Genomic DNA, 27,354 nt, shown 5'->3' on the forward strand with positions numbered 1-27,354 from the left:
TTATAGCCATGGGATTATATAGTGACTTGCTTTTGACGATTTCAGAGTCAGTTCGCCTCGCGGTCCAGCCAAGCGCGGATCGTTTAACCGTCGCGTATACTCTTTTATACGTACTCTCCGCTCTTCGATCGTTACATCTGTGTATACACTTACCTTGCCGATTTTTCATTCAAATCAGTCGTCGGCTTCAAGTGAGCTTCCGAACCTTTTTTTTCCTGGGTACATACTTGATCAATCTTGTTTGCCTCGCGGAAAACGATAATTCGCTTTTTCCATTGCGAGCCTTCAAAATATAAATTATTGATCTCTCAATTTTCAAAACCGATATTTTAAACCGATATTTTAAACCGATAAACGATACAACTTTCTTTTCTCCGCTTTTTGAAAAGGTCTACAACTAGCAAAATGAAGCCAATGCAGACTACAGTTCTGCTGGTCGCGCTGTGTGCCACTTCGGCGGTGGCGATGCTGCCCATGGGCAAGCAACGTATTTTACGGCTCGAAGGTACTCAGTGGAGGTAAGTGCCCTTGTTGTTGTTTTTATTTTCCCCAACACTATACATTCAACTATTGAGTAAATAAGGAAATTAATTTTTTTTCACGAAAATTCAGCTATTGAAACTCGTGCGATTGAAATCTTCGCTCAAACGATAATTGATATAGATCGGTTAAATAATTACTTATTTTTCGCGGTTATTATTTTTGATGTTCTGTTGATGCGCAAAAGACCCAACCAATCGGGTGCTCGAGGTAATTGTCCATCATTTTAATTATTACGCAATAATAGGTGTGCACTGTATATATAAGCAAGTGGAGCGAAGAATTTTTATGATACCCCTTATTCAATCGCGTACTTGGCAGAGTAAGTCTCAAAGTTACAGGAAACGATTATTCGCCGCGTATGCGAACGAAGACTGGAGGTTTTTCTTACACGTAGCAATTCAGAAACACTAGTGGGAGAAGCTTTAAATCGATTTTATCATTATACCTTGTGTTTTTCCGGCAACTCTGAATTTTATTTTATTTTATTTTTTACATCTGTTCATTGGAACAGTCGTTAAAAAATTTTCTTTGATGTATACTATAGCATTAACTGATAAAATAAAAACAATCTTACGAGTAAAGTGTATCCCTATACGCGTAGAAGAGCGAAGATAATATTTAAAGATCGAAAATAAAAAAAAAAAACCCGCAAGCCGATTCGTTTTTGAGATATTTCAACGACGAAGTAATATTATTTGTATAAATATATGGGCCTCTGACGTATCATCATTCTATGGCGAAGGTCAACTGGTTTCAAACTATACTTGTGTATACCCATACAAGGTTCATTTTTTGCACGTGGAGGTATACATTTAATACAGGTTTTTACTCGATGACTTAAATTTATTTATGAAGTGCACCTTTGTTATACCTCCGATTTATTTATCAACCTTGAATCGATGAGAAACAATTTTCTAAGACTTGGGACACACTAAGTATTTCGTTGCGCTAATCCCGGAAAAAGGGGAATTTTTTTTCGAGGATCATAGAAATGGTTTGAAATCTCTTGGCCGGTTATAAGGAAAAAATATTTTTCTCTTAAAATAAATTTAAAAAATTGTTGCTATTTTAAAATTAGAAAATGCGGTAATTACGCAGAAGTGGTGCTCCACCCCAATTTGGATCTTTAAATTTTTTTATGGTTTCGAGCCATTTTCTAATAATCATAAGGTGGGGAAAGACGTTTTTTACCATTTTTTACCATTTTTACGAAAGTTAAATTTTTTTCTGTAATTGAAGCGAAATATGTCGTGAGTAAAACAAAAATTGCAAAGAAAAAAAAATGAACATACATGTTTTTCAACAAACACACAGCAACCAGTTGTGATAGCCACACATGCGGCCAGAACGCCAGGTGTACGATGAGCGAGGGCCGGCCGGTTTGTTCGTGCTTGAATCTGTACGATGGCGATCCTCTTACGAGGTGCGAGCGTGTCGAATGCATCAGTAAGTATTTATTATTATTATAATCATCATCATCATCATCAGCCACAATGTCAGTTTTTACGTTTCGTATACCTGCAACATACTTAATTGGCAATGCCTAATCTATCATCGAGCACTTACGTCACCATAAAAAGGTGTGCGCGTGTATATATATTTACGGAAATATAGTACATACAAGTGGAGTATCAAGCTCACTTGTATATACCATAATTGCATGGCAAACGATTATATTATTACGCGCGGTGAACGCGCAAGGTCACGTAGCCCCTTTTTTGGTTCCTCATCGAGCCTTATTTCGTAATCTTTTCATCACACATTTCTGGATCGCGTTATTGACTAGTTCTCACAATTTATTTTATTTTTTTTATCTTCTTCTATTACGATTCGAACAACTACTATACCGATTAACTCGTTTCTTTTCTGAAAATAAAATAAATGCGAGTTAAAAAGAAAAATAGTGCAATTCAATAAAAGGTGTGCATGGTCACTTTGATCAACAATCATTAACCGAGCGCGTATATGTTTTTTAAATTACCAATACTAAAATATAATTTTAAAATTTTTAACGGGAATCAATGGGGATGAAAAATCCTGCAAATAAAAGAAATAATATATCTGTTTTGTCCCCAAAATTGCAGTAAACGAGGATTGCATTGGAAGCCGCACCTGCAGCGGGAACCGATGCATCGATCCGTGTACCTACGCCTGCGGCACAAACGCGCTCTGCCAGACGGTCAACCGCATACCGGTGTGCAACTGTCCTCCAGGTCACACGGGCAATCCTCTGCACAATTGCGTCTACGACCCTGGCAAGTACATTTTTTCTTTTTTTTTTTTTCTTTTTTTCTCAATGTTATGAACAACTACATACATTTACTCCCTGGCGTAAAAGTAAATTTCATGATGATATCCCAAACAGAGGCGCCGTGCAAGAGCCCAAATCCTTGTGGGGCCAACATCAAGTGCAAAGTCAAGAACGGCGTGGCGGTGTGCTCTTGTTTGTCGGGATACCGAGGGCGTCCTCTCGAGGGCTGCCGTCATGAGTGCGAGTCCGACTTTGACTGTCCCCAGCACCAGCACTGCTCGAAGGACTTTCGCTGCGAAAGCCCGTGCGCCTCCGTATGCGCCGAGAGCGCCGAGTGCAACGTCATCAACCACCGAGCCAACTGCGCCTGTCCCAAGGTCATCATCATCATACACATCTTTTAAACCACATATACATTACATACGTAAAATACATAACCATTGAAATTTTTTTTCTCATTCTTGCAGAATTGGCTGGGTAACCCGCTCATATCCTGCCAGTCCGAGTGCACCCAGCACTCCGACTGTCCTGCCGGCAAGCCTGCCTGCCTCTATTAGAAATGCGTCGATCCTTGCGAGGGCACCTGCGGCACCAACGCCAATTGCGAGCTCCGCGACGTAACGCCCGTCTGCAGTTGTCCCAAGGACAAAACTGGCGACCCCTTCGTTTTCTGTCGGCCCTTCACCGATGGTATAATATATACATACATACGTGTATTAAATTAATATTAGCGCGTACATTATGCAAAATGCCCCCGATAACAACAATAACTCTTTGGGGCTACAATGTTTATTGACTTGCAGAGGACCTGTGCAGCGGGAATCCTTGCGGTGCCAACGCCGAGTGCCGACCGGGCCATGACAACACGGGTAAGAAGCGCCCGCTGTGCAGGTGTCCCCACGGCTATGTTGGAAACGCGCTAATCAGGTACACGCGTGTATATATATTGCATTGTATGCAATTTGATCTGATTTAAGTGATGTATGACATATTATGTTATCAGTTGTAAGAGGGGCGAGTGCTTGTCCAACAACGAGTGCCCGGACAATCAGGCGTGCATCAACTTTGCCTGTCAGAACCCGTGCACGGGCCGTGAGTGCGGTTTAAATGCCAATTGTACACCTAGAAGACACATTGCAGTGTGCCAGTAAGTATTATTAATCATACTAAAAGAAATACACGCCAAGTATCAAGGAGGTATAAAAAAAATACATTAAGAGTGATAAAATTTATGTAAATTATTCAATACGTGGGTATCGATGAATCGATAAAACAAAAAATTATCACTTACTTTTCAGGTGCGCCGAGGGTTACCGAGGGGACGCACTCTTCTCCTGCAATCCCATCGAGGGTGGCCGTGCAGCCAACTACTACGGTCGCTACGCGCGCTACTGATTCTTATTATTATTCCGAGCAACTGTTTTTTTTTTTTTTTTTTTTTTTTTTTTTAAATTTGGATATTAGGGTAGTTCCCACTATCTACTTATGTTGTACATAAATAACGTGTTCGATCCCTCCCTGTTTTCCACCTGTTGCAGTATTTTTAAGTTATTTCTCTCAGCTTATGGAGGTAATTGACCTTGTTTTTGTATACAACCGCTTTTATAACTATTCTCATTGTTTGATATATACATATACACACGTATGTATTGAGCGTTTTACATTTGTGCCATTCTAGTCGAAATGTCGAATCGACGATTAAACGTTATTTATTTTGTACGCCAACTGATATGTATAACGAATTTGCCTAATTTATCACATAAATTGTAGATGAAAAATGAAACGATAAGTACGAGAAATTTTAATACAATAGCTATTGTTTTATTTTCTTGTGACTGTCTATTTATATTACATGGGATGACTATTTCGGATTTCATAGACTTCATGTTCAAAAAAACAACGAAAGAGACAAAAGAATCTGTAGTATATGCCTTTTTTGATAAAATTGTATGGTAAATTTCTACATGAACTAATTGATAAGATCTGAAATGCTGACGTTATTTTTATTTTCTTATACCGAATTTGAAAAGTAGCGTTCAAGGGATGCTTAATTCCAATAATACTAAATATCGTATTTTGTGGCCTGAAAAAAGTAAAGTACTGGTATTATCAGTGGCTTTGAATGTTGAGTGTCAAAAAAATTTATTTAACATGTGACGACAATTGATTGATATGTATTAAATTCCATGATCTTAACATGTTTTGTTTGCTTGATATGATCTATGAGGTATGTATGAAAGGGAATTTAGGACTTGCTTAAAAATTACTAGACTCAAACCTTTATAAAACTATGATGATGTATTAATCAATTATTTACAAAAGTATATTACAATCTGCTTTCTCGTTTGGAAAAAAATAAAAAAAAAAACGAAAAACGACAAAATATCAACAGATTAAATGAAAAACATTTAATTGACACATCATTGTTCTTTGTTTTTCGCTTTTTTAGGCATTATAAAACAGCTTCGCGGTTGAATTTTGGCCCAAAGTTTTTTTACATTGCCAGTATCAACTACCTCCAAGATACTCGTTGTTTCAACCCCATCGATGCGAATGGGCGTTAGAAATCTGTAAAATTCATATGAATTTTACACATCGAACATTCTTTTTTTTTTTACTTGAAGGAACTTACTTCTGTAATCCAATCGGATGTGCAAATTTGAAAGTGGTCGTTTGACAAACATCTGAAAATAAAAGTTTCATTTTCTCAAAATTCGATTCTTATTCACTTTGAATGTTGCGGTAAATATATCTTTTTTGATCACAAACCTTCAGAGATAACCGGAACATCTTCAACTGTTTCGGGTAACGAAAATCCATAGTCTTTACTTTCAGTATGCTCGAGTTGATCACGTACTTTCTTAGCTTCATTACCAGTAACAGAAAAAGCATATTTTCTCTTTCTTGTTTGTTTCATGGATATTGGCTCTTCGGGGATGACTTCCTTGATGATCGTTTTAGTGAGTAAACTGCGTATTACACGCCTACCTTCAGGCACACTCACGATTGAATCGACGCTAGTCGCTCTGCGACCTCGACCTGTCGTATTCATTTTTTCCGCTTTACTCTTTGACTTTCCAGTTCTTGTGTCAATTAAAATTTTTTTGATGTCTCCCGGTTCTGACTGGACAGAGCACTTACGCCTGCGAATTGTGGGCTCTGAACTGGAAGGTCTCGTAGTCTGAATTGCTCGTATAATTTCTGCCCTGGCTGGTGGGTTACTCAAATTGATGATATTGTTACTGGTTTCCTTTGCCAGTGACGAGGCTCGCGTCTTCCTCAAACATCGTTTATTATCTTCTTTCGCTGTGGGTGTAGCCTGATCATTTTCCTGGACTACCGCACCTGCTCTTTTTTTTCTCGTGGTGGTTGATTGTTGTTCATTTTTCGATACGGTCCTGGCTCTGGTTGGTCTTATTTTTGACAATCCTTTTTTATCATTGTCTACGGACTCAGCTATTCTACTTCGAGTGTGAGACATTGGCAGATCATCGTTGGCAGGTACCGATTCGGTAGATGTGATTTGTTCGTCATCCTTGGATATCCATCCGGCCTTTGAGCGTTTGTCAGCAACTATCGAAGTATTTTTTTTAAATTTAGATGCTCTCGACGACCGCACTGTAGATACTTGTTGTTCTTCAGCCATTTCGTCAGTTTTCAAATCAACATTTTCTTTAGCAACAGATGCAGCTCTAGTTTTCCTAGTGGGTTTCACTGTAGGGGCTACATCCTTGGTAGAAGATCCAGCTCTCCTCGTGCGTATTGTTGTAGTTGATTTTGATGACTCTGATAATTTAATTACTTTTTTGGGTCGTCCTCGAGTTCGTTTTGTAAGAGTGGATTTGCTAAAATACTCTTCCTTACAATCATCCGTCGGCTCCATAAGTGGGTTGTTTGGTAAAGTCAACATGTTGCTATCTTCCTCAGGTTCTTCAACATCAGACGATGATGAGACTTTTTCGATGAATATGTTTGGAACATCGGATGTTTTTTTTACATGTTCCGATATTTTTTCCATTTCCTCTGGCAATGACGTACTTTGGTTTATTCGGTCTGTAAATATTGAAGGCATTATAAAATAGGTTTGAGGTTGCCGTGAAGTTGTTCCCACGGGGTTTTCTACATTACCAGTATGATCTAGTTCCAAGACACTCATTATCTCATCCCCATCGAAGCGAATTGGCGTTAGAAATCTGAAAAATTCATACAAATTTAATACATTGAAATTTTTTTTTTTACTTGAAGGAACTTACTTCTGTAATCCAGTTGGATGTGCAAATTTGAAAGTGGTCGTTTGACAAACATCTGAAAATAAAATTTGCGTTCATTCTCTCAAAATTCGATTTTTAGTTACTTAAGCTAGTTGTTTCCTAAATCAAAAGTATTTAAAAAGGTACGAAATTTTCAGCAAAACTAATCTAAGCGTCGAGAAATATGTATAAAAAATTTGAGACCGATTAACCACGTCGTTATTATAATATCCTCGTCAAAAAATCACTCTTTTAATATTAGAGCAATGGTACAAACACTACATAGTCTCATTATTTAAAAAATTGTAACTTACCGCCTATTTATAAATAATTGAAAAACTACTGAAAACTATCTTAGGCAGTAAAGAAACACATACATTTTTTTGAGAATTTTTTACCACATAGTTTTAAAGTAATAGTAATCAAAATAGTGCTCTTCGTTTGATTTTGGACGATACACTGTGAAAAAAGTCTTGTGTATATGTACCACATTGTTCATAAAATTACAGTCGTAATAGTCAAAATACCAACTAAAGAGTAGTAGATACCAACCATTGCAATTGTACTACGTTGTACGTAGGTCTTTTTATTTCCAACGCCCGTCATAGTAACTTTACTAAGTTCATCATAATAAATTTACTACTTGTATTGTTCAGTTTTATAAATCTCGTAGTAACATTACCATGTTGACTGTAAAGTTTATGTAGGATTTTATATTTACGAAACGATTATTTACAACTTTAATACAGAAAATAAACATGCATAAATTATTTCTTTACATTCGTCTAAAACTTCATTAATAGAAATAACAGTCGTGTTCACACTATTTGTTGTTTGAGTATTAAGTATCTTGCAAAAGTAAAATACTCCATCATGGCAGGCATTATAATTACTGTAGTAAATTTACTATTCTTATTGTAAATATATCAAGTCCAGAGTAGGTCTTTTTATTTTCAATGTCCGTCGCAGTATTTATAATATTGATAGTTTTTACAGTAAAACCAAGAGTATCACGTAAGGAGCAACACCACATTGTCACATGAGCACAAGTTACAAATAGGTAGATGCATATGTTTATGTACCTACGTACGGAGAGGTATTCACATTTCTCTCTGATATTTTAAATTCGTCATGTTAACCCATAAGTGCCGCATTTAGCATATCTTAGTAGAACTAAAACCTGACACTATTTTGAAGCTTAGAATTAAGTGGTGCCAGGGAAATCGTAATCACAATCGTGCCAAGCAGACGACATGCAGAAAATAAACAATCAGTAAATTTACACCGAAGAAGCAATATTTTTATTGCAGTGTACCGAATACCGAATTGCTCGTATACATGTTTCACATTATGTTTAGCTTTTTTCCCCCATTTTGGTGCTATGTCAGTGGAAATTGCATTATCAATCGATAACTTCTCGTGCCTATGTTGGTAAAGATGTCATAAGAAATTTTTCTTATTGTTTGCTTTCATTTTAATAACCTCTAAATGTACTTTGTTGAATATACAAGTTCACCTATTACATATACTTACACTTGCTCAGCCTTACAACTACATGTACAATCCAATCGTTTATCATTTTTCCTCTGAGTTATGGCGATATCAAGTTCATAGGGGGTAACGAACAAGCCTCCCATATCAATAAAACCAATTAAATAAGTCATGTGTATTATTTTACCGAGCTACATTTAAACTGATACCTGTCATGTTTTAGATCTACCAAAAATGTGCTAGATGCGCCATTTGTGGGTTAACATAACGAAAACAAATACGGGATGATAGTTGAACATAACCTTATTATTGTATATTTATACATACGATTAACCTATACATTGGGAAACAACTACCTTAAATGTTACGGTAAATATGTCTTTTTTGATCACAAACCTTCAGAGATAACCGGAACATCTTCAACTGTTTCGGGTAACGAAAATCCATAGTCTTTACTTTCAGTATGCTCGAGTTGATCACGTACTTTCTTAGCTACCAAATGTTTTTTTGGGGTATCTGCTTCATCGTTCACATTATCCTTTAATTAATTTATAAGTTAATTTATTAAATCATTTTATATACATATGCGGCCTTATAAATCCTTTTACATATTTTTTGACCTTATACATTTAGCTCACCTCAGTAAAATCGTAACTAGGCGCACGAGACTTGCACTGAATTCTGAGGATTGATTGCGGCGTTTGAGTATCCAAGTTGTTTATTTTTTCATTCTCTTTCTGTTGCACAAGTGGTGTGCTACATATTTTAGTCATGCTAAGCCTACAGTCAGATGATCCCGATTGATCCAAATCTAAAACAAGCAATTGAACGAATACATTAAAATTATAATAAAACGAGGTTCACAAATATATGTATATATATATATATATATATATATATATATATATGTAGATAAAGTATACAACCATTCAATGTTGAGTCCCTGGATTGGTTGTTAAGTTTTCGCCGCTTTTTGACGATTTCATCATCAGGCTCAATTACCATTTTTAAAGCCGTCTTTCTCGTGAAGATCTTCCGTTTTGGGTATACAACATAATGTGTATCACTCTTGTTATTTATTTGAGTAACAAATTTTGGTTGAGCATTTATTGTTGCGCATGGCGCAGTTAGAAAAGGCGTATAATTTAATGGTCCAAGCCCATCTCGATCGGGCTTGCGACACGTCTCAAGTGTCTTTTCTACTGCCAAGTTGTAAACATCACCATCAATGTCCCAAGATTGAGACATTGGTTTATGGTGAAATCTACGTGACTCATTGTTGTTACTTATAATGGGATATGGTGAAAATCGTCGTTCCTTGGCCGATTTCGAGGCATTTTTTCTCCAGCTGTTTGCAAAACGTTTTGAGATTTCGGGTACGTTTTTGTGAACCAAATTTAGTAAATTCCAAGCGGTTGAGTTAAAGTTTATTTCCTCATCAATTGATTGATGTGGGTTAAAGTTTTTTTTTACAGAAAAAATGTGGCTGGCTTCTACGTGGCGGTTCGTCAGCAAGTAGTGGATCAATCTAGTTTTGTCATTATAATTTTCTTTGAGATAATTGTCAAAGGCTTTCTCTTCTTCCGGGTTTAAGGGAAGTTGCAAAATTTTTCTGAGCTTTCCATGTTTTTCACATGAGCGGAAGAAACTCGTGAGTAACGGTCCGCAATCCGATGGCGGTCGTGCATGGAATGCTAACAGTAGATGACCCTGTTCCACCGTCAGATCGATCATTATGCGCCGATGATCGGACGATATCACTGGTGGTTTAATAATGAGCAGATAATTTAGAGCTGTTAAAAAAGAAATGATGAAAAAAAATTAATTGACAGCTTGCGAATGTATGTTACATATTTTTAAAATTTGAAAACGTACCTAATTTGTGTTGATTGTTTTTTAAAAGTGAATTTATAGCGAGTTCATGCTGCCAGTCTTCGATGTCATTGCTGGAAACAATTTGGCTTGTCATGATGTTGAAAAAGCCATCGTAATCCTCGTGATCGAGAAGCCAAAAAGCTCGGATGAGTTTAATAATACTAGGACTCAACTTAAAAGCTGCGGGATACTTCATAAGTTGATCGACTGCTGAATTTGAGTCTTTGAGAATCATGCACAGGTCCATGAGCAAGTAGAAGATGATGCAGTGTTTAGTGTACGTTTCAGGTAATTGACCATCTTTATCCTCCTCTTCGTCACTTTTTTCTTCGCAATAGCAGTCAGTTAAAAAACTCCTAAGCAAAGATTGCAGCGATGGAGGAGGATAAAGACCATCTTGACTAGGACACTCACTGTCTGACTCTTCTTTCCATTGCACTTTGAGTGGTGAACAATTTCTGGCAATCAATTGATCAATGAATAAAACATCATTTTCCTTATTGTCCTTTGTACAAGCGTCTCGTCTTTTTTTCTTGTAAGACTCTACAAGCTTATTTCTTGGATACTGAATTTTCGTAAGCGCTGAAATTTGCACGTCATCGCTTTCGTCGATGTTTTGCATTTCCGGCAACAGACCGACATCATAAAACCACAACACAACTTGAAAATAGGCTGCTATTTTTTTAAGGGCCCTTTTATGTTTAGTTAAATCGATTTCAGTATTGGGTAATTTTGATATAACGGTCTTTAAACATTCGAGTTGCTGAACACAGTTATGTAACGTTTTCAACTCAGACTCGTCCATATTGACACCCGACTGATCAAACAACGGCTTGCACAAACGATCGGCCATCAACTTGATTTCAGATCCACGTTGGATACTCCACCTCAGAAACTTTAAGTATAGATACTCTGTACTGCCATCTGACCACTCTATGGCACAGCGCAGTAAGAAATTGGCACACCGTTGATCTAGGCATAACGACAGCAGCATTTCTCGAGCTACTTTTTGTTCTACTTTTACACTATAATCTGGGATGACATAATCAAAAGGTATAAGGCCTGCAAGGAGACACCTGCGGTAGATTTCATTAGGCATGATTAGTACAATGGGTCCAGCTGTGGTGATCTCTCGTAGTAGCTCTGACTGCACCCCTCGGGTGAGCCAGAACACTAAATTTTTCTCCGATAAATCGATCCACTCCAAACTCAAAGAATTGGGGCAAAAAAGTTCCTCTGGGGAGTGTGGAACTTTTTTTGCAAACTCTTGCAACGTCTTAGGCTTGTACGAACAACATAGTATTTCGTCTCGTGAATGGTTCTCTTGTCGTGCTTTGTAACAAGCCAAAATATTGTTAGGGTTTCGGCATCCAGCAACTGTAGATGGCATTTGTTCTTCGTACCATCGATTCAAATCAAAAAGCAGGGATCTCCCTGGAGTCCCGATGAGTAATAGGGACTCCTCGCCTCGGCGGGACCGTAAATCCGACGCGTCGCGATTGACTCGTTCAATTATAACGAGACTGTGGACTTTTTCGTTTTTCTCTAGTTCGATTTCAAATCTTAGACTTGGGTCTGGCTTCAAATTAAAATATAAAGTCGGGTTTTCACCAAATTCATCGTTTATCTTGTTTTTAAACATTAACATATACATGCGTAGCACTGTTACTGAATCTGGTGTACTACCCTAAAAACAAGTATTTTAAAATTGATTTGTGAATATCGAGTTACATAATTGAAGGAGAAAAAAAAAATGTTTACCTGATAAGCGGCCCATAAGAAACAACAGGGCTTGGGGTCGTCGGTGGGTTCAAGAAGTACTGCATGAGTGATAAATGCGTACTTATCCAAAATTGGACTCACCCATGTGAGAAATCCATTAAACTCCCAGATCATAATACGACCTAAGCAACCACTGATCAAACAGCCAATTTTGGAAGAGCACTGCAAGACAGTGCATAGTTTTTCGTTGGACAGTGCAGTAGCCTCAAATTCTTTTCTATTGAACTTCATATAATGTTCAGTTTCTAAAATCACAACATTTCATTTTGTCAATCACCAATACAGTTATGTGCGAGAAAAATAGTTACAAATTTACCTTTACTTATCAAATTGTATGCTGAAAAGAATAATTCTACTTCATTACTTGTTGAAGGTTCTAGCTCATTACTTTCTGAAGGTTCTACTTCATTACTTTTTGGAGGTTGTACTGCAGGTGAAGAATTAACAAATTCTAAACAGGCTACAATAGGCTTATCACTGTAAGATGACTTAGACCATGAATCTCTATTAAGATCAACTATCAAGTGCTGGAAGTTTCTGAGTGATACAAAGATTAATCCACTATTTTCTGGTAAAACTAAGTCTCGATTTTCTTCATTAAAATTTTCCCAGTCGGCCCCACCGTACATCACACACGCCTGTTCAACACCAGCTGGTACCTTTAAAAATAATTAGTATCTCATTAAAGCTAAAACCATCTACTATGAGATAAAACTAGTACATGGCACTAAAAACAAATAATACTCACTAGAATAGTACATAAAATTTTGGAAATGCAACAATCAAAAACACACAATTGCCCAACGGAATCTTGAATTCTAATAGCATTGCTATCAAGCCCCACCAGAAGTAAGGGCAAACTTCCTGGACGAGCAGGAAAGGCTGACACAGTGGTTATCTTATATGTGAAGGTCCATGATGTTACGTACTCACCAGACGTGACATTCACTACAAATAAACTTTTGTCGCAGCTTATCCAGGCATAGCTGCAGTCGCTGTTTAAAAAGCCACCTGATCTTTGTTCGGAGCGTGGCTCATTCCAGGAGTTGTTTTGTACAGTCTCATCCGGAACTTGAAAATCCGACGACTCCCATAAAGGTAGCTTAAGGCTTATAGTTTTGCGAATCTACGAGAAAGGTTGAATGATATTAAGGACCTACTCGGGCTCAGGTTTACTATCTGGCCGTACGATTTTTAACTTTATAAAGGTTTCAAGTAAAAGAGAGAAGTTGTGTTGTATCAGCATTCCCTATAAGGCTTGAAGTGAGGAAATATTTACATAATTGCAAAATAAATAAATTAGTTAATCAATTTTCGGATGCAACGTTGTGTATTTGTAACTCCACCTATAAACACACTTATAATACATTTGGAATTCCACTTGGAATTGCTTATGGGGTTTTGGTTTGATGCGTATGGTAACAACAAAACAATAGAGAAAGTTTAAAAGAAGTCAAGGACCTTTACAGAGAAATCCATAAAAATTAATATTTAGTTAGAAAGAAAACTTCAGAAAAAAAGAAATTTTACAGTACATATAAAATATGCGAAAAACTAAATAAAGGCACTCGATTTCACTCTCGAATCAAATTGTTGGTTTAAATCAAAAGAAATTTCAGCTGACGATGAAAAAGAGGAAAAGAATAAAATTAATTTAATAAACAACTCTCAGTTAGAAGTCGAATTAAATGATGCGCAGCTCAAAAAAACTTGTAGTTCCACCATTGATTAACATCAAATTACTTATAAACAATTCAGTAGAAGTAATCGGGATTTATGATTCAGGATCAAATGTATCCTTAATAAATTATAAATTGATAAAATTAAGAAACGAAAATGATAAACTTAAAACAGAAAAAGCTAATTTGATGGCGATTAATGGTGCAACGAAAGCGAATGGAATGATAAATATAAGAGTAAAAATTTATTATATAGAAAAGTCAATTTGATATGTTCATAGTAGAAAGTGAGGAAATCAAGTTTGATTTCTTAATCGGATTAAATATGATGAAAGAATTTAAATTAATCCAAAATGAAAATTTACAAATATTATGAAAGAAGGAAAAAGAAAAAAATTCTAAATGTATTTATACTAAAAAAATAAATTTTAATAAAAACATAGACACAAATAAGTTTGAAATCTTACTACATGCTCTAAACTTCCATCAAAAAACTAAAATTTATGAATTCACAAGATAAATATAAATCAATTTTTGCAAAAGATAAATATGATGTTGGCTCAGTTAAAGAACACGAAGCTCGCATAGAGTTATTACTGTAGATAAATATTGCAGTAAAAGTCCTTATATAGGTGCACGATTGAAGATAAAAAGGAAATAAAAAAACAAATCTCAATTTTATTAAAATACTAGTTAATAGGAGAATCTTAATCCTTTTGCTGCCTCAGTAACTTTAGCATTTAAACAGACGATGGAAAAAAATCTAGATTATGTATGGACTTTCGAGAACTAAATAAAATAGTTATACCTCAATCGCAAGCATTCCCATTGATTCAAGATCTAATAATAAGAACAAGAGACTGCAAATGTTTCTCCACGTTAGATTCTCTCTAGAGTTTTCCCTGGCTTGCTGTTGTAGCAAAATCTTCTCTGGTAACCCCAGGGCGGTTGGAAGAGTGGCCATGAAACCCCAAATGCTAGAAGCAGATTGTGCTCTAGCTAAACACGTCTCCTGGTATGTCACCAGAGACGTTAGCATTTATTAGATCGGGATAGAGTTCAATGTAAGTCACTTGTCCATTAGAGAACAGCGTTTTCGGATAGCCGGGATACCTAGCTGCACGACCCCCAGCTCGGAAAAGTTCCTATGTAACCCCGGCTGTTTTTTGGGGCGGGTTTTTCTATGGAATTTTCCTTCAGAGCAATTCCAGAGTTTTTTCCTTGCCCCACAGGTTTTCGGCCCTAAGTGAATGCAAAACAGTGATAGGAGGTAGGGATTAGCGGATCCGATGCACCAGGCAGGGATCGCCGGCCTAACCGACGAGAAGTGGTCCCTGAAACATGAGACTTCTCCGGGGATGCTAAATAACCTGGATCCGATGCTTCGGCAGAGGTCGCCGGCTTCACCGGTGAGGAGTGAACGTCCTGAAATATGGAGTCCTCCCCAGGGAAAGGCTACACAGTGGCGAGTAGACCCGATGCAACGTTGGTGCAAAGAGTGTCAGATTAACTGGCAAGGTGTCTCACCGAAGATACTCACACTGTGCCCATGGATTAGGTGTAACATCAGTAAAAGGGTTGGAAAATGGGTGCGGCAATACATCCCTACACATAGGTGGTGAGCGGGTAGCCCCGGCGACTTGGCCTAAGAACTATCGAGGTAAACTGGGTAAAAAAAAATAAAATAAGGTGTAAGATAAATGAAAAACAAGGAAAGCGGCCATGGACAACCATAGCACATGAATGCGTAAAGAAATGCAATTAAACAGAACATACAGTTACCGGTTTTGCACCAGTGTTACTTTTCGAAGGTAAAACTATCACGATCCTACCGAAAAAACTAAGAGAAGAAAAAACACTAACAGAATTACAAGCAAGGCATACTATTAACATACGTAGTTAAAAAATCTGTTACAGTCGAAGAAGCCTGACATGATTACAATGACCTAAATAGCAGAAACAAGAGACCAAGATTCTCCGATTTCCCTGGACTAGAGGAGGGGGAGACAATATGCAAGATCTTATCAAAGCAACTGATGAACTTCACAGCAAAAGTGCTCCAACGCTTCGAATACTCCTAAAAAGATATTAACACGCCCAAAAAAAAGCAGCTCACCCACCAGGCCTCCTTTTACAACTTCTCGAAAGCTAACCCAATTAAAACAACAACATAAAGACGCCCTTATTTGCCCAAATGGACAATCAAAATTCACGTCCACAACATTTCCCACCTAAAACCTCACTCCTAATACACAGCATCACAGCTCGACTTTAGCTCACAAAAACTCCTCTACAAATGGCAAACTTCTGCGGTATCACTGCCAATGACGTCTTACTACCCATAGAGAATAACGTCGACTTTTTATCTCCAAACACAAACCTTATCCAAGTATCCATTATCGAGGGGCACTTAAAATAAATTTAAAATAATTGAAATAAAAATAAATAAATTGTTTGTAATAACATTCTTATTATTATAAATTAAAATAATGATAAAAGTATATAGAAGAGGTTAGGGGTAATGGGCACTGCATGCATACCACCTTGCATGAGCGTATGCAACAGCCCTGGTATACACACAATGCATGCAGTCTGATAGCATGACATGCACTTTCCACACCATGCTTGCAGTGTGCGCTCAGAAATTACGACAGGTGGACATCACGGTGCTTTCACGTGTGCTCCAGGCCGTGCTCCACAGTCGCGGTCGTGCTATCACAATGCTATCAGGGTGAGTATATATACTTTATAGAATAAGTATTGGGTCATGGACAAAATTTTCACAGACAGAATTTCCGCCAATATTTCCAAGTACAAAATACCGTTATCAGTCGATAAATGTATCAAGCTAGCTATACTCGAGAAGTCATAAATTTTAATGCTGAACTTTTTAGATGTTTACAAAACAAAATGAAAGCTTTTTTAATTTTTTCTTTTTAGTTCCTTAGCTAGATCGTTTGGTATAAGAATTATAAAGAAAATGGAGGTATGCATTTATTTTGTAAATCATGGTATTAAAATAAGAGCAGCAAATGAGATATCATGGTATTTGCAATACTGTATCATATCATATGATGTTTGAAAAAAACTGTCATTATCTAAAGTATTTAATTTAAAAAATATTTAGTTTATTGAACATTAAAAGTATATAGCATATGATATTTTACGCAAAAAGTCCCATGTACATTAGTGTACACACATGTTTATCCGTTGTTATGACAAACAACTTGAAAAAAATAATTTAAAATTCTTAATGTTTAAGTTAAAAAATCTCAACTAGGGCGTGAAAGTATCGCATCTATATATCAATTCGTATTTATCAATTTTTGTTTAATGACCCATATACATTTGCATAGACAGACACACAGACACATATTGATTTATTTGTTTAATTATTTATAAATCTAATACTTCATAGGCTCGATGGATTAGACAAATACTTTGCTTATGAAAATGTTCATATAACTATGCAGCGAGCCCAACATAAAGTGAAACATCATATCTATTTGCAAGCGCTACGATTCAATTAAAGAATTCGGCAAGCAGATGCAGGAAAATCCATCGCTCTTAAAGTTTATTGATAAAAAAGGCAATAAAACTTCCCTCTCTGCAGAGTTGTTAAACTCTTCATCTCATGGATACCACGTTATTCTCTATGACAAGGATTTTTTGAATAAGTTTAATGAAGAAAATAGTATATTTGTAGACGCTACATTAAAGACGAGTCCAAATATTAATGGAGTGCACCAAATTTTAACCATTATGAGCAAGAAATATAATTCGGTAAAGAAGCTATTTTTTATCACCATATTTTATTATGTTAATTCTTGAGGTGAATTATTACCTTTATGAAAGTTGAGCAGCTATTGCACCTAAATTAAAATTCATGGTAAAGTATTACTCAACGGATCTACTATTTGAATTTCAAAGCATGTTGCCGACCAAAGTCGAAAAAATGCATTCAAATTTTAAATTCTAGAGTTAGTCTTATAAGGCATTTTGATTATTTCACCCAAATTTTTAGCTTTTTTTGGCTAAAAGTCGAGCCATATGTTACAAAAAAACTAGGAGCAGGTTGTTTGATTAATCTTTTTTTTAAGAAAGTCCGAAACTCGGGGCTAACCTCAGTACGTAAACAAGCGGATTCGTATCTATGTAGGTATATATATTGAGCCTGCTACTCAATATTTTCAAGTGTGATAGTCTATAATGTCACACAAATGGATAGGACAAGCATGATGAGCCACCTTAAATCTATATAATTATCTATGGACGCGTTCGCAAATCGTATGTATATATTTGTATTGAAAGATTTACGTTGAAAAAAAAATTCTGTTAGAAAAGATTTATTGCTCTCACAGGGCAGAGCAATCTTCCAATCATATTTTATTTTAAAATTTCTGTTACCTCACCCAAAAATGGCTCTTCTCTCTTTACTACCGAAAATGCATTATTGTTCAATTATTCAACATAAGAATCTGTTGAAAAAATTACCGAATGGGTTTAAAGTTGTCTAGTTTCACATTATAAATAAATATTATTAATACTCTTTTTTTCATAATGTTGAATATTAAGTTAACATAGTAATTTATAATAAAAAAAAATTAAATCTTCAGCTCCAATAGAACCGGAATTATGAATTTTTGAAAATTAGTCTTCAAGTTAAAAACTCGCTTTCATCGAATTTTCGACCGCTTATATTATCTAAAATACGTAAAAAAAAAAAACCTCGAACTTTTATGTTTTTTGCTAAAAGTAGAGTCTGGAAAAAAAAATTCAGCCAATTCTGAGATGTGTTGGTCAAAAAGTGCTCGGTTTTTAAAAGAATGACCCATTTACGTACATCAGCGTTGGTATTCTGATACCGTCTGTCATTTATAACCATGAAGCCAATTTTTACGTCTTTCTCGGCAAATATCTTTGGAAAGTGCCCCTTTACAGGCTTGCTAACATAGAGAAAGAAACTTAGTAGGTTAAAAAATATGACGATACATTTATAAAGCGCAAAAATGTAGTATATATATCGTTCGATTTTTGGAAAAATCACGCATTCTGACTAACGACATCATGAGCCTTGTGAAAAATAATTAGATTTATAATATCAAAAAACATTGAAAAATGCCAAGTTAAAAAAGAAATTAAAAAATAATCACACAATGCCTCATAGCATCCGTGTAACAACGATATCCTCACACATAAAAAAAAAAAAAAAAAAATTTTAATCATCAATCATAATTAAATAATTTATATACATTATTTATGTTTTGAATGTATACCATTTCTCTTGCACTCACGCATTAACAAATGTTATAATTGGTTGGAAAAAAGCTCTAAGCCATTCGAAACTTGTTGATGATGTTTTTAACCATTCATAACTAGATCGGTAGTAGAAGTTGTAAGCAAATAAAAAATTGACAAAACTCATAACTTATCATTTTTACAGTTTTAAGTGTTAAATTGCATAGATATATTAAATTCCTAAATCTTTTTAATATTCGTAATTAATTTTTAATTATTAATAAGTTTTTAACTCTTTAATGTTTAAACTGCCAAGTAATATATTATTATAAATAAGTTTTAACCTACCAATCATGTCCAGTGTAATTAATATTGTAAAAAAAAATCGATTACGTCTTATATAATTTTAAAATTTTTTAATTCCTGATCCCTATTTTTCATGAATTTTACATATATGCAAGTTAAACTATTGAAATTTAGCATATTTTTATTTTAGGCTGTAATACGAAAAGCTAAGTCAAAAAAATATAGGATATATTTGAGACAAAATAATAAGGAGAACAATAATATTGGCTATGAAATTATGAAGAAAATTTTGTTAATACCACTTTTTCCAGCTGATAAAGCTGAAAAAGCATTTAAAATAATAAGAAAACTCATAAAAAAAAGTTTTAAAAATGATCAGAAGAAATTAGCCAAATGGAAAAGATTTTGGGATGTTTACTTTCGAAATGAATGGATGGTTAAAGTTACTCTGGAAGTATTTAGCATATTTAATATGGTAGATAGAACCAATAATAAACTTGAATCCTATCACAAGATTTTGAATTCGAAGTTGAGAACCAAACCAAGTACAGATATATTCATAGGTGAGTATGTGTCTACAAGATAGTTCTATTGATATAATTATCGTTCAGATATAAATAAAACAAACAAACAAGTAAATTTTAACTGGAAAATAATTTAGTGTATACAAGTGTTTAAGAACAGTCCGGAAAAAATTTAAGTTCTTTCCTTGTCGACTGTCTGTCAATCCTTTCGTTCCTAAAAAAATTAGTAGGATAAATTATTTATTGTAAGTGCAATAAGTTATCCATAGAACGGTATGGTTAAACGAGTAAAACTATTGTGAACTAATCGGAAATATTAAAGCGATATGTGGTGATATTTGTATGATCAACTTTTATCAATGCAATTAATTGACGAAAGAAGAAGTATCATGCATTTTTTTTTTTAAATAAATATGAGGCCTGACTTAAGTGCGATTAATCATGACTTCGAAATAAAAGACAACTATTCGTCGTTCGTTTAACATCTGATTATAAACCTTTCTCATCTAACTTTAAATCAATCTTAACAAGTCTGAGTCAAAATTAACCTCCGAGTTGCGTCGGAAACCCACCACTGTCCAGTGCAGCAGTGCTTTATACCAAATGGATCCAATATGTATCCAAAACTGAGAACACAATCATCCATTTCCTTTAACATCTTTCTATTCGATGTTACTATAAACACATATATAGATGTAACGGGTATATGCGTTCACGTATTCATGTGATGTCATCATCCAGTACTTTATACCAAATGGACCCATTATGGATCCAAAATTGCGAACACAATCATCCATTTCCTTTAACATCTTTCTATTCGATGTCAGTGTAAGCACATGTATATATATAAAAACACATGGTATTAGCCACGATGTAAAAATACAAGGCGCGGCCCGCGCGGCGTTGCGCATCCATTTTGATTGATCAATGCTTCCACCATGATGTAAGAATATAAGGTGTGGCGTTCCAAAGTCTCATTTTCGTGCCGTTCTGCGCCTTTCAACACGACGCCATATTGGAGGGAGATGTGACTACTACAGCGGCGAAGAGCTTGTACAATAAAACGAAGCCGCTAAAGTTGAAACTAAAACTTATCCCATGCACGCATCTCACCTCGAATTGAGATATATATATTTATATATTTGTGTATATATACGTAAACTGATCATCGTTTACCTGTTTATTTAGTTTTTTCTGTGCAAATATTGCCAAATTGGGTGTTTGGTCACTGAAACAACTGGATTGAAAATATTGAAATAAAAATATATATTGTTTCAGGAGTTTCTTGATGTTAATACGCTTTATATTTTAAAAGCTATTGAAATTCGCAGACAGACATGGCGGTGCGATGGAAGCGTTCCTGATTGGTCAATCAAAATGGATGTGCAACGCCAGACATTATATTTCTTACATCATGGCTTCCACCGCGCCGCGATGTCTGTCTGCGGATTTCAAAAGTTTTTAAAATATAAAACATATATTAGCATCAAGAAACTCGTGAAACAATGTATATTTTTTGCTTCAATACTTTCATTCCAGTTGTTTTAGTGACCAAACACCCAATTCGGCAATATTTGCACATAAAAAACTGAACAAACAGGTAAACGATGATCAGTTTACGTACATATGTACAAATATATAAATATATATATCTCAATTCGAGGTGAGATGCGTGCATGGGATAAGTTTTAGTTTCAACTTAAGCGGCTTCGTTTCATTGTACAGGCTCTTCGCCGCTGTAGTATATAGCCACGTCTCCCTCAAATATGGCGTCGCAATGGAAGGCGCAAAACGGCACGAAAATGAGACGTCGGAACGCCGCACCGCGTATTTTTAGATCATGGTATTAGCTAGTAGCTACAGCTACATAAAGTTGCGTTCGAAAATTAATCTATTTTGCAATATGTAAATATTTCTTTACCTCAAAACTGATAGAAAATGCTTCTTTCTTTTACTTCTCAAATTAAAAATCATGTGGCCGGTTTTTTCCGGAATATGCTCGAACATTTGAATGGAAGTCGACTTACCTCGCAGCTGGTTTCTATAAGTTGATTCATTTCTATACCACAAAAAAACCTTATAACTTGTCAATGTCAATATTTTTAAACAAGTTTCGAGGGTACAAACGTTGCTTCCCGCGAAAATGAAATAGGGCTAATTTGAAATAAGCGACGGAAATACAGTTACACAAACGTGTTTTGCAAATGTTATTGAAAAATTTTACGAGTGTTAGTAAAAAAAAAGGCAAATTTACTAGTTGATAAAAAAACAGTTCTAAACTTTGATCACGACTCAACAATTACGATTTACTGCCACGTAGAATCACACTGCTAACGAACGTTATACTTAAGCTGATGAAAACTGAATGCTATAACTTTCTTCACAACTTCACGCGATATACTATTATATTATGTGTGCTTGTGCTTACTCTGACAATGTGTGATAATGACTTGACAACAAATAGATGGACGACAAGTGTACAAGTTGTCGTTCATCTATTTGTTGTCACATCATTAAAGCTTATCCTGATAATGTGTTGATAATGATGTGACAACAAATAGCTGGATTTGTTACACAACGCTCGACTACCATATTAGTGGCGGTAAAGACGAAAAGTATATGTATCCAATACCTTTAGTATTTTAGTATACAACGTGATATTTGCGCACACTACTGAATAATATTTTTTTAGTAAAAAAAAATAAAATGCATTCAATCACAGCTTTTCTTCAATATTTTTCCAGTTAGGTATTTCCAATGCATTACTTTATTAAATATGTTTTATTGTTTTTAAATACTTCACCAGCGAGGGCGGCGAGAGCGGCGAGCGTTATACCAAGTGCAAAAGAGATAGCGGTATGTTGAGCTGTCCGTCTATCTATTTGTTGTCAAATCATTATCACACAGGGGAAGACAATCACACGTGGTATAATATACTACGTGCATCATGCGTGTGATGAGGTGTTTTCCGCAATCGTTACCAGAGCAAGTAATTTTCGGTAAGTTGCGCTCTACATTACCGTCAGATCGGAAAGTCAACTATATATACCTTTAATTTACTGGCGCTCTGTTCTCTGTTGTACGAGTAGTCCGGTAGCTGAAGCAATCAATAAGGAACAAATCGGAGATAGCGTCCAAACATTGCAGATCGCTTTGTATTATGGTCTGTAAACATGGAAAAATAGTTTTGTCCAACCAAACCACGGGCTTCAATTGTTATTAAACAATTAGTAAAAATTTACCATTTTTTTTCTTAGCTTTTCTCATATAACTTTTTTTGTGGCTGTCGGATTGCAAAAATAGCTAAAGATATTTTGTTCGTTATTTAATTATCTACCAATCTGTGTAAATTAGATCATTGGAAGACTTTTTTTCGCGAAGTTATATTGCAAAAAAGTGCAAAAATCGTCGTTATAAATTGTCATTTTGAAACATCCATAACTTTTATAATGTTTGATGAAAATGCTTCAAAATTTGGTATTCGATAGCTCTTATAGAGATCTTGAGCCGTGCTCAAGGCTTTTTTTGTATTATGAAAAATAACGTAAATAAAATATAATTAATTAAAAAATTCATTTGATTGTCCTGATCGTTAAAATTGAGCTAGACTGAAACTTTAAAATGGATTTTATTCAGAATACAAAGGACTTCAATATTGTAAAAAAAAAAATTTTTTTTTTCAATTTTTACCCCGATTTTTTACAAAATTTAATTTTGCAATATTAACAAATTAACATTACTCGATCATTTTCTATTGTGGAGAAGTAGAACCAGTTCCATCTAATAGTGTATATTTTTACACAAATTTACAAAAAAAAATTTTTACGATATGATGTTTTTAACTATAGTTATTAACAGTTTAGTGTTTTTTGCAATTGTTTAATTTCTATCGGTTTTTTCGATTAAAAAAAAATACTTTAGTATCTACATGGCATCTGTTGTTGTTATATATGACTTACAGATTTTTTAACAAATAATTGACAGTTAGAAAAAATTACTTATTTATACAGTTTTACGTGCGATAACGGCCTGTGTACGGTGGATTGCATATTTCAGGCGTTTCCATACCAGTTCGAAAAATCATATTATTTGATCTTTTACTTTTATTATTGTTTTGTAATAACTAAAAATACATAAACATACATTTTTATACAAAATTTATTATGTGAATGCAATAAAATACGATGTACATGATATTTGTTGCATAAATTTTTTATAAAATACTATTTCTTATATTTTACGTTTTTTTGTTACTGGTGTGTGATCACTATCACTCTCGGTGTCATCTTCTATTTCGGCGAACAAGATGTCATCAGAATCGTCTTCTAATACTATATAATTAGGAAAAGCATTTTACTGTGAAGGTAAAAATTGTGCTAACATGGAAGACAGAATAGTGTCTCTTAGTGAAGATGAAGATGATAACGACATATACAGTACTCAGAACGTAGAGCATGAGCAAATTCAAATTCAGATGAGTGAATTAGTATTAGAAGACGTATACTACCAGCGGTGGCCCATCATCACACCACCCGCGCGAAAGAGAGCCGCGGCATATATAGGTATATGTATTTGCGTCACTTGATTGTAAATATACCTCATGTGTATGTAGGGATTCCATCCCTATGGATGATTCCATCATATACTTAACTGGCTCAAAAAAAAATTTTTTTTCATGGTTTAAAATTTCTATTTTAAATATCATCCAGAGCATAATATGAGTAATCAAAGCTACAAGCTACAAGATTCTACTACAAAGTTTTTAGTCTGACATTTTGTCGAAGTAAATTTTCGCGGATTCTTTGAGTATTCTCTATCTAAAGTATCAATATTGATTCATCGTTGAAATCAACGTTGATCAATGTTGAGTTTAATATTGAAATCAATGATAAAACGCCACGTTGATCAATGTTGATCAATGTTGATCTGTGGATTATAATCAGCGTTGATTCAACGTTGAAAACTATCCTGATTTAATTATTCATTGTTAAGTGGAAATTGTTTTATGAATTATCCGTGTTACGTAATAGAGTAAAAGAACATTTGGGGTAAATAATTTGAAATTTCGTAAGTACCGTAAGTAATTTATTTCACTTTTATTTTTTTCTGATCAAATTCTTATTCAACAATAATAAAGTCAATTTTAAAACTCGTTTCACGAGTTACTTTTAAGAGAGTTTTTAAAATTATTTTTAATGATATAAATATAAAAATGCAGTTACACGTATAAGTTTTCAGACTCTTCTTGATTGTATAACAAAATACAAAACTATACTTATGCGATAAGCAACTACAGATGTAATGACTAAAAATATATTTTATAAAAGGTTAAGAAACATATTAATTTAACTTTCGTTTAAAAACTATTATTTCTTCTAAGAGAAACATTTATTTATGGCATCGATGCTGAAGAAAATAAGATTAAATGTTATTTCTAAAAAAAAATTTGTCTACAAAATAAGATAGTGAGACAAAACGTAACATTACTAACTATCTTATTTTGTAGACAAATTTTTTTTTAGAAATAACATTTAATCTTATTTTCTTCAGCATCGATGCCATAAATAAATGTTTCTCTTGAAAGAAATAATAGTTTTTTAAGATGTAAATATGATTAATGTAATTACATATATGCTCACAAATTTCTCTTTTTTTGTTTGACACTGAAGTTGTGATCAGCGTTGATCAACATTGAAGTCAACATTGATCAACGTTGCGTTTTATCATTGATTTCAATATTAAACTCAACATTGATCAACGTTAATTCAATGTTGATTCAACGTGGATTTTAACATTGAATCAATGTTGATTTCAACAATGAATCAATATTGATACTTTAGATATAGGGTTTCTTTTTCTTTTTACATTTGCTAGCAGCATGTAAATTTTTATTAATCAAAATTAATTTTTAAAACGTCACACAACGAAGCTTTTAAATAGAATGTAAGTATTTTTCGTAATCTTTATTTTTAATGATTATCCTGTCACCGTCCTCTTTTTTTAATTTATTTATAATTGTGCGTTCTGCTGGTTCATCTTCATAATTTGTTTTGGTAATTTTTTTCAATTGATTTAAGCTTCATTACGATGTATTTGAAAATTTTTTTCACGTACATGTCAACTTTCAAAAATGTATTACTTTTATGCCTATCATGATCGTACTGTTTATAACACTTCAAAAATTCCGGGAAACAATATATCGATGATATTTCGCATCCTAGCTGCAAATGAGCAAATCCATATATTTTAATAAGATTTTGTACAATCGATGATCGCACTCGGATTGTGAATCATCGACATTACAAGGCAGATATTATAGTCCTTAATATACACACAAAATTTCAGGTTGATCGGTTTTAAACTTTTTGCGAACCGCAGCAAAAACCGAAAAAAGGGCCTCTCGAAAAATGGCTATAAAAAAGTTGTTAGCCAACATAGGTACATTTTTCAAACGTATTTTTTTGCTGTGTCTATTTTTACTCTACAACTACCTTAAACGCCATTTATTTTTACCAACTGGAAGTATCTTAAAAATTAATTGCAAGAAAAGCTCTTTTTCATTTTGAACGCGCTCGATCAAAACATGCATGCGGAAAGTGGGCGTGGCCTCCAGCAGCGGCTCGCCAAACCACTGATTCCACTGACTGGAGAGCAAAAAGCCGTTTTTTGCCATCGATTTTGAAGGTCTTACTTACTTCTAATTGGTAAAAGTAAGTGGCGTTTTAGGTAGTTCGTAGTTGTAGAGTAAATATAGATGAAACGAAATACGTTTGAAAAATGTACCCATGTTGGCTAACAACTATTTATGGCCATTTATTATGGGAGGACCTTTTTTCGGTTTTTATGCTGCGGTTCGCGAAAAGTTGAAAACCGATCAACCTGAAATTTTTTGTGTATGTTAAGGACTATATATAATATCTGCCTTATGATCAAATTCCAGCTCTAATTATTGTATAGAACACGAGTTATTGAGTTTCGAAGAAGTGACTCAAAATAGCAGTTTTTTGCGATTTACGAAAAAATGGAGCCAATTTGAACTCACTGCGGTTCATTATGTTCGTCTTAAAATTGTTCATCTTTTTTACGAAAAACTTTTTTATGTGCGATTCTTCGGTTTTCTTCTAGACGTGGAAAACATGTTTTGGCCATTTTTGCCATTTTTTTTTGCTGACATTGTTACTTGTTAAATTCTGTATCAATTTTTTACCATGCATTGAAACTACTACCCTATTTTTTTCAAACTAGTCAGAATTTTCATGATATCGATATGATGTTTGGCTAATTCTACCATACTATATAAATAAATGTTTGGAACAACAGCGTCTGTAGAACTTTATTTTCTATTCTTCACCAATCAAGATTACGTTTAGCGTACCTTAACATCATTATTTAATTATTTAGATAACCAATCAGTA

General features: G+C 34.6%; 1 protein-coding gene and 1 pseudogene across 1 annotated transcript; one reads left to right on the top strand and one right to left on the bottom strand.

The window, feature by feature from the left end:
- The first annotated feature begins 405 nt into the window (after positions 1-405).
- LOC149373134 (uncharacterized) lies at positions 406-4,189 on the top strand (annotated as a pseudogene).
- Positions 4,190-12,461: 8,272 nt separating this feature from the next.
- On the bottom strand, positions 12,462-22,140 carry LOC149373135 (uncharacterized). Its single transcript, XM_089597940.1, has 3 exons — positions 21,967-22,140; positions 12,941-13,318; positions 12,462-12,851 (listed from the first exon to the last, which is right to left on the bottom strand). Exons 1-3 carry the CDS (start codon positions 21,994-21,996, stop codon positions 12,462-12,464), a joined length of 798 nt encoding a protein of 265 aa, XP_089454066.1. The 5' UTR covers positions 21,997-22,140.
- Between the last annotated feature and the right edge of the window lie 5,214 nt (positions 22,141-27,354).

This window comes from Copidosoma floridanum, unplaced genomic scaffold (assembly GCF_036245765.1).
Source record: "Copidosoma floridanum isolate Cflo_tuat_1 unplaced genomic scaffold, Cflo_Japanese_pri ptg000040l, whole genome shotgun sequence".
Taxonomy (NCBI): Eukaryota; Metazoa; Arthropoda; class Insecta; order Hymenoptera; family Encyrtidae; genus Copidosoma; species Copidosoma floridanum.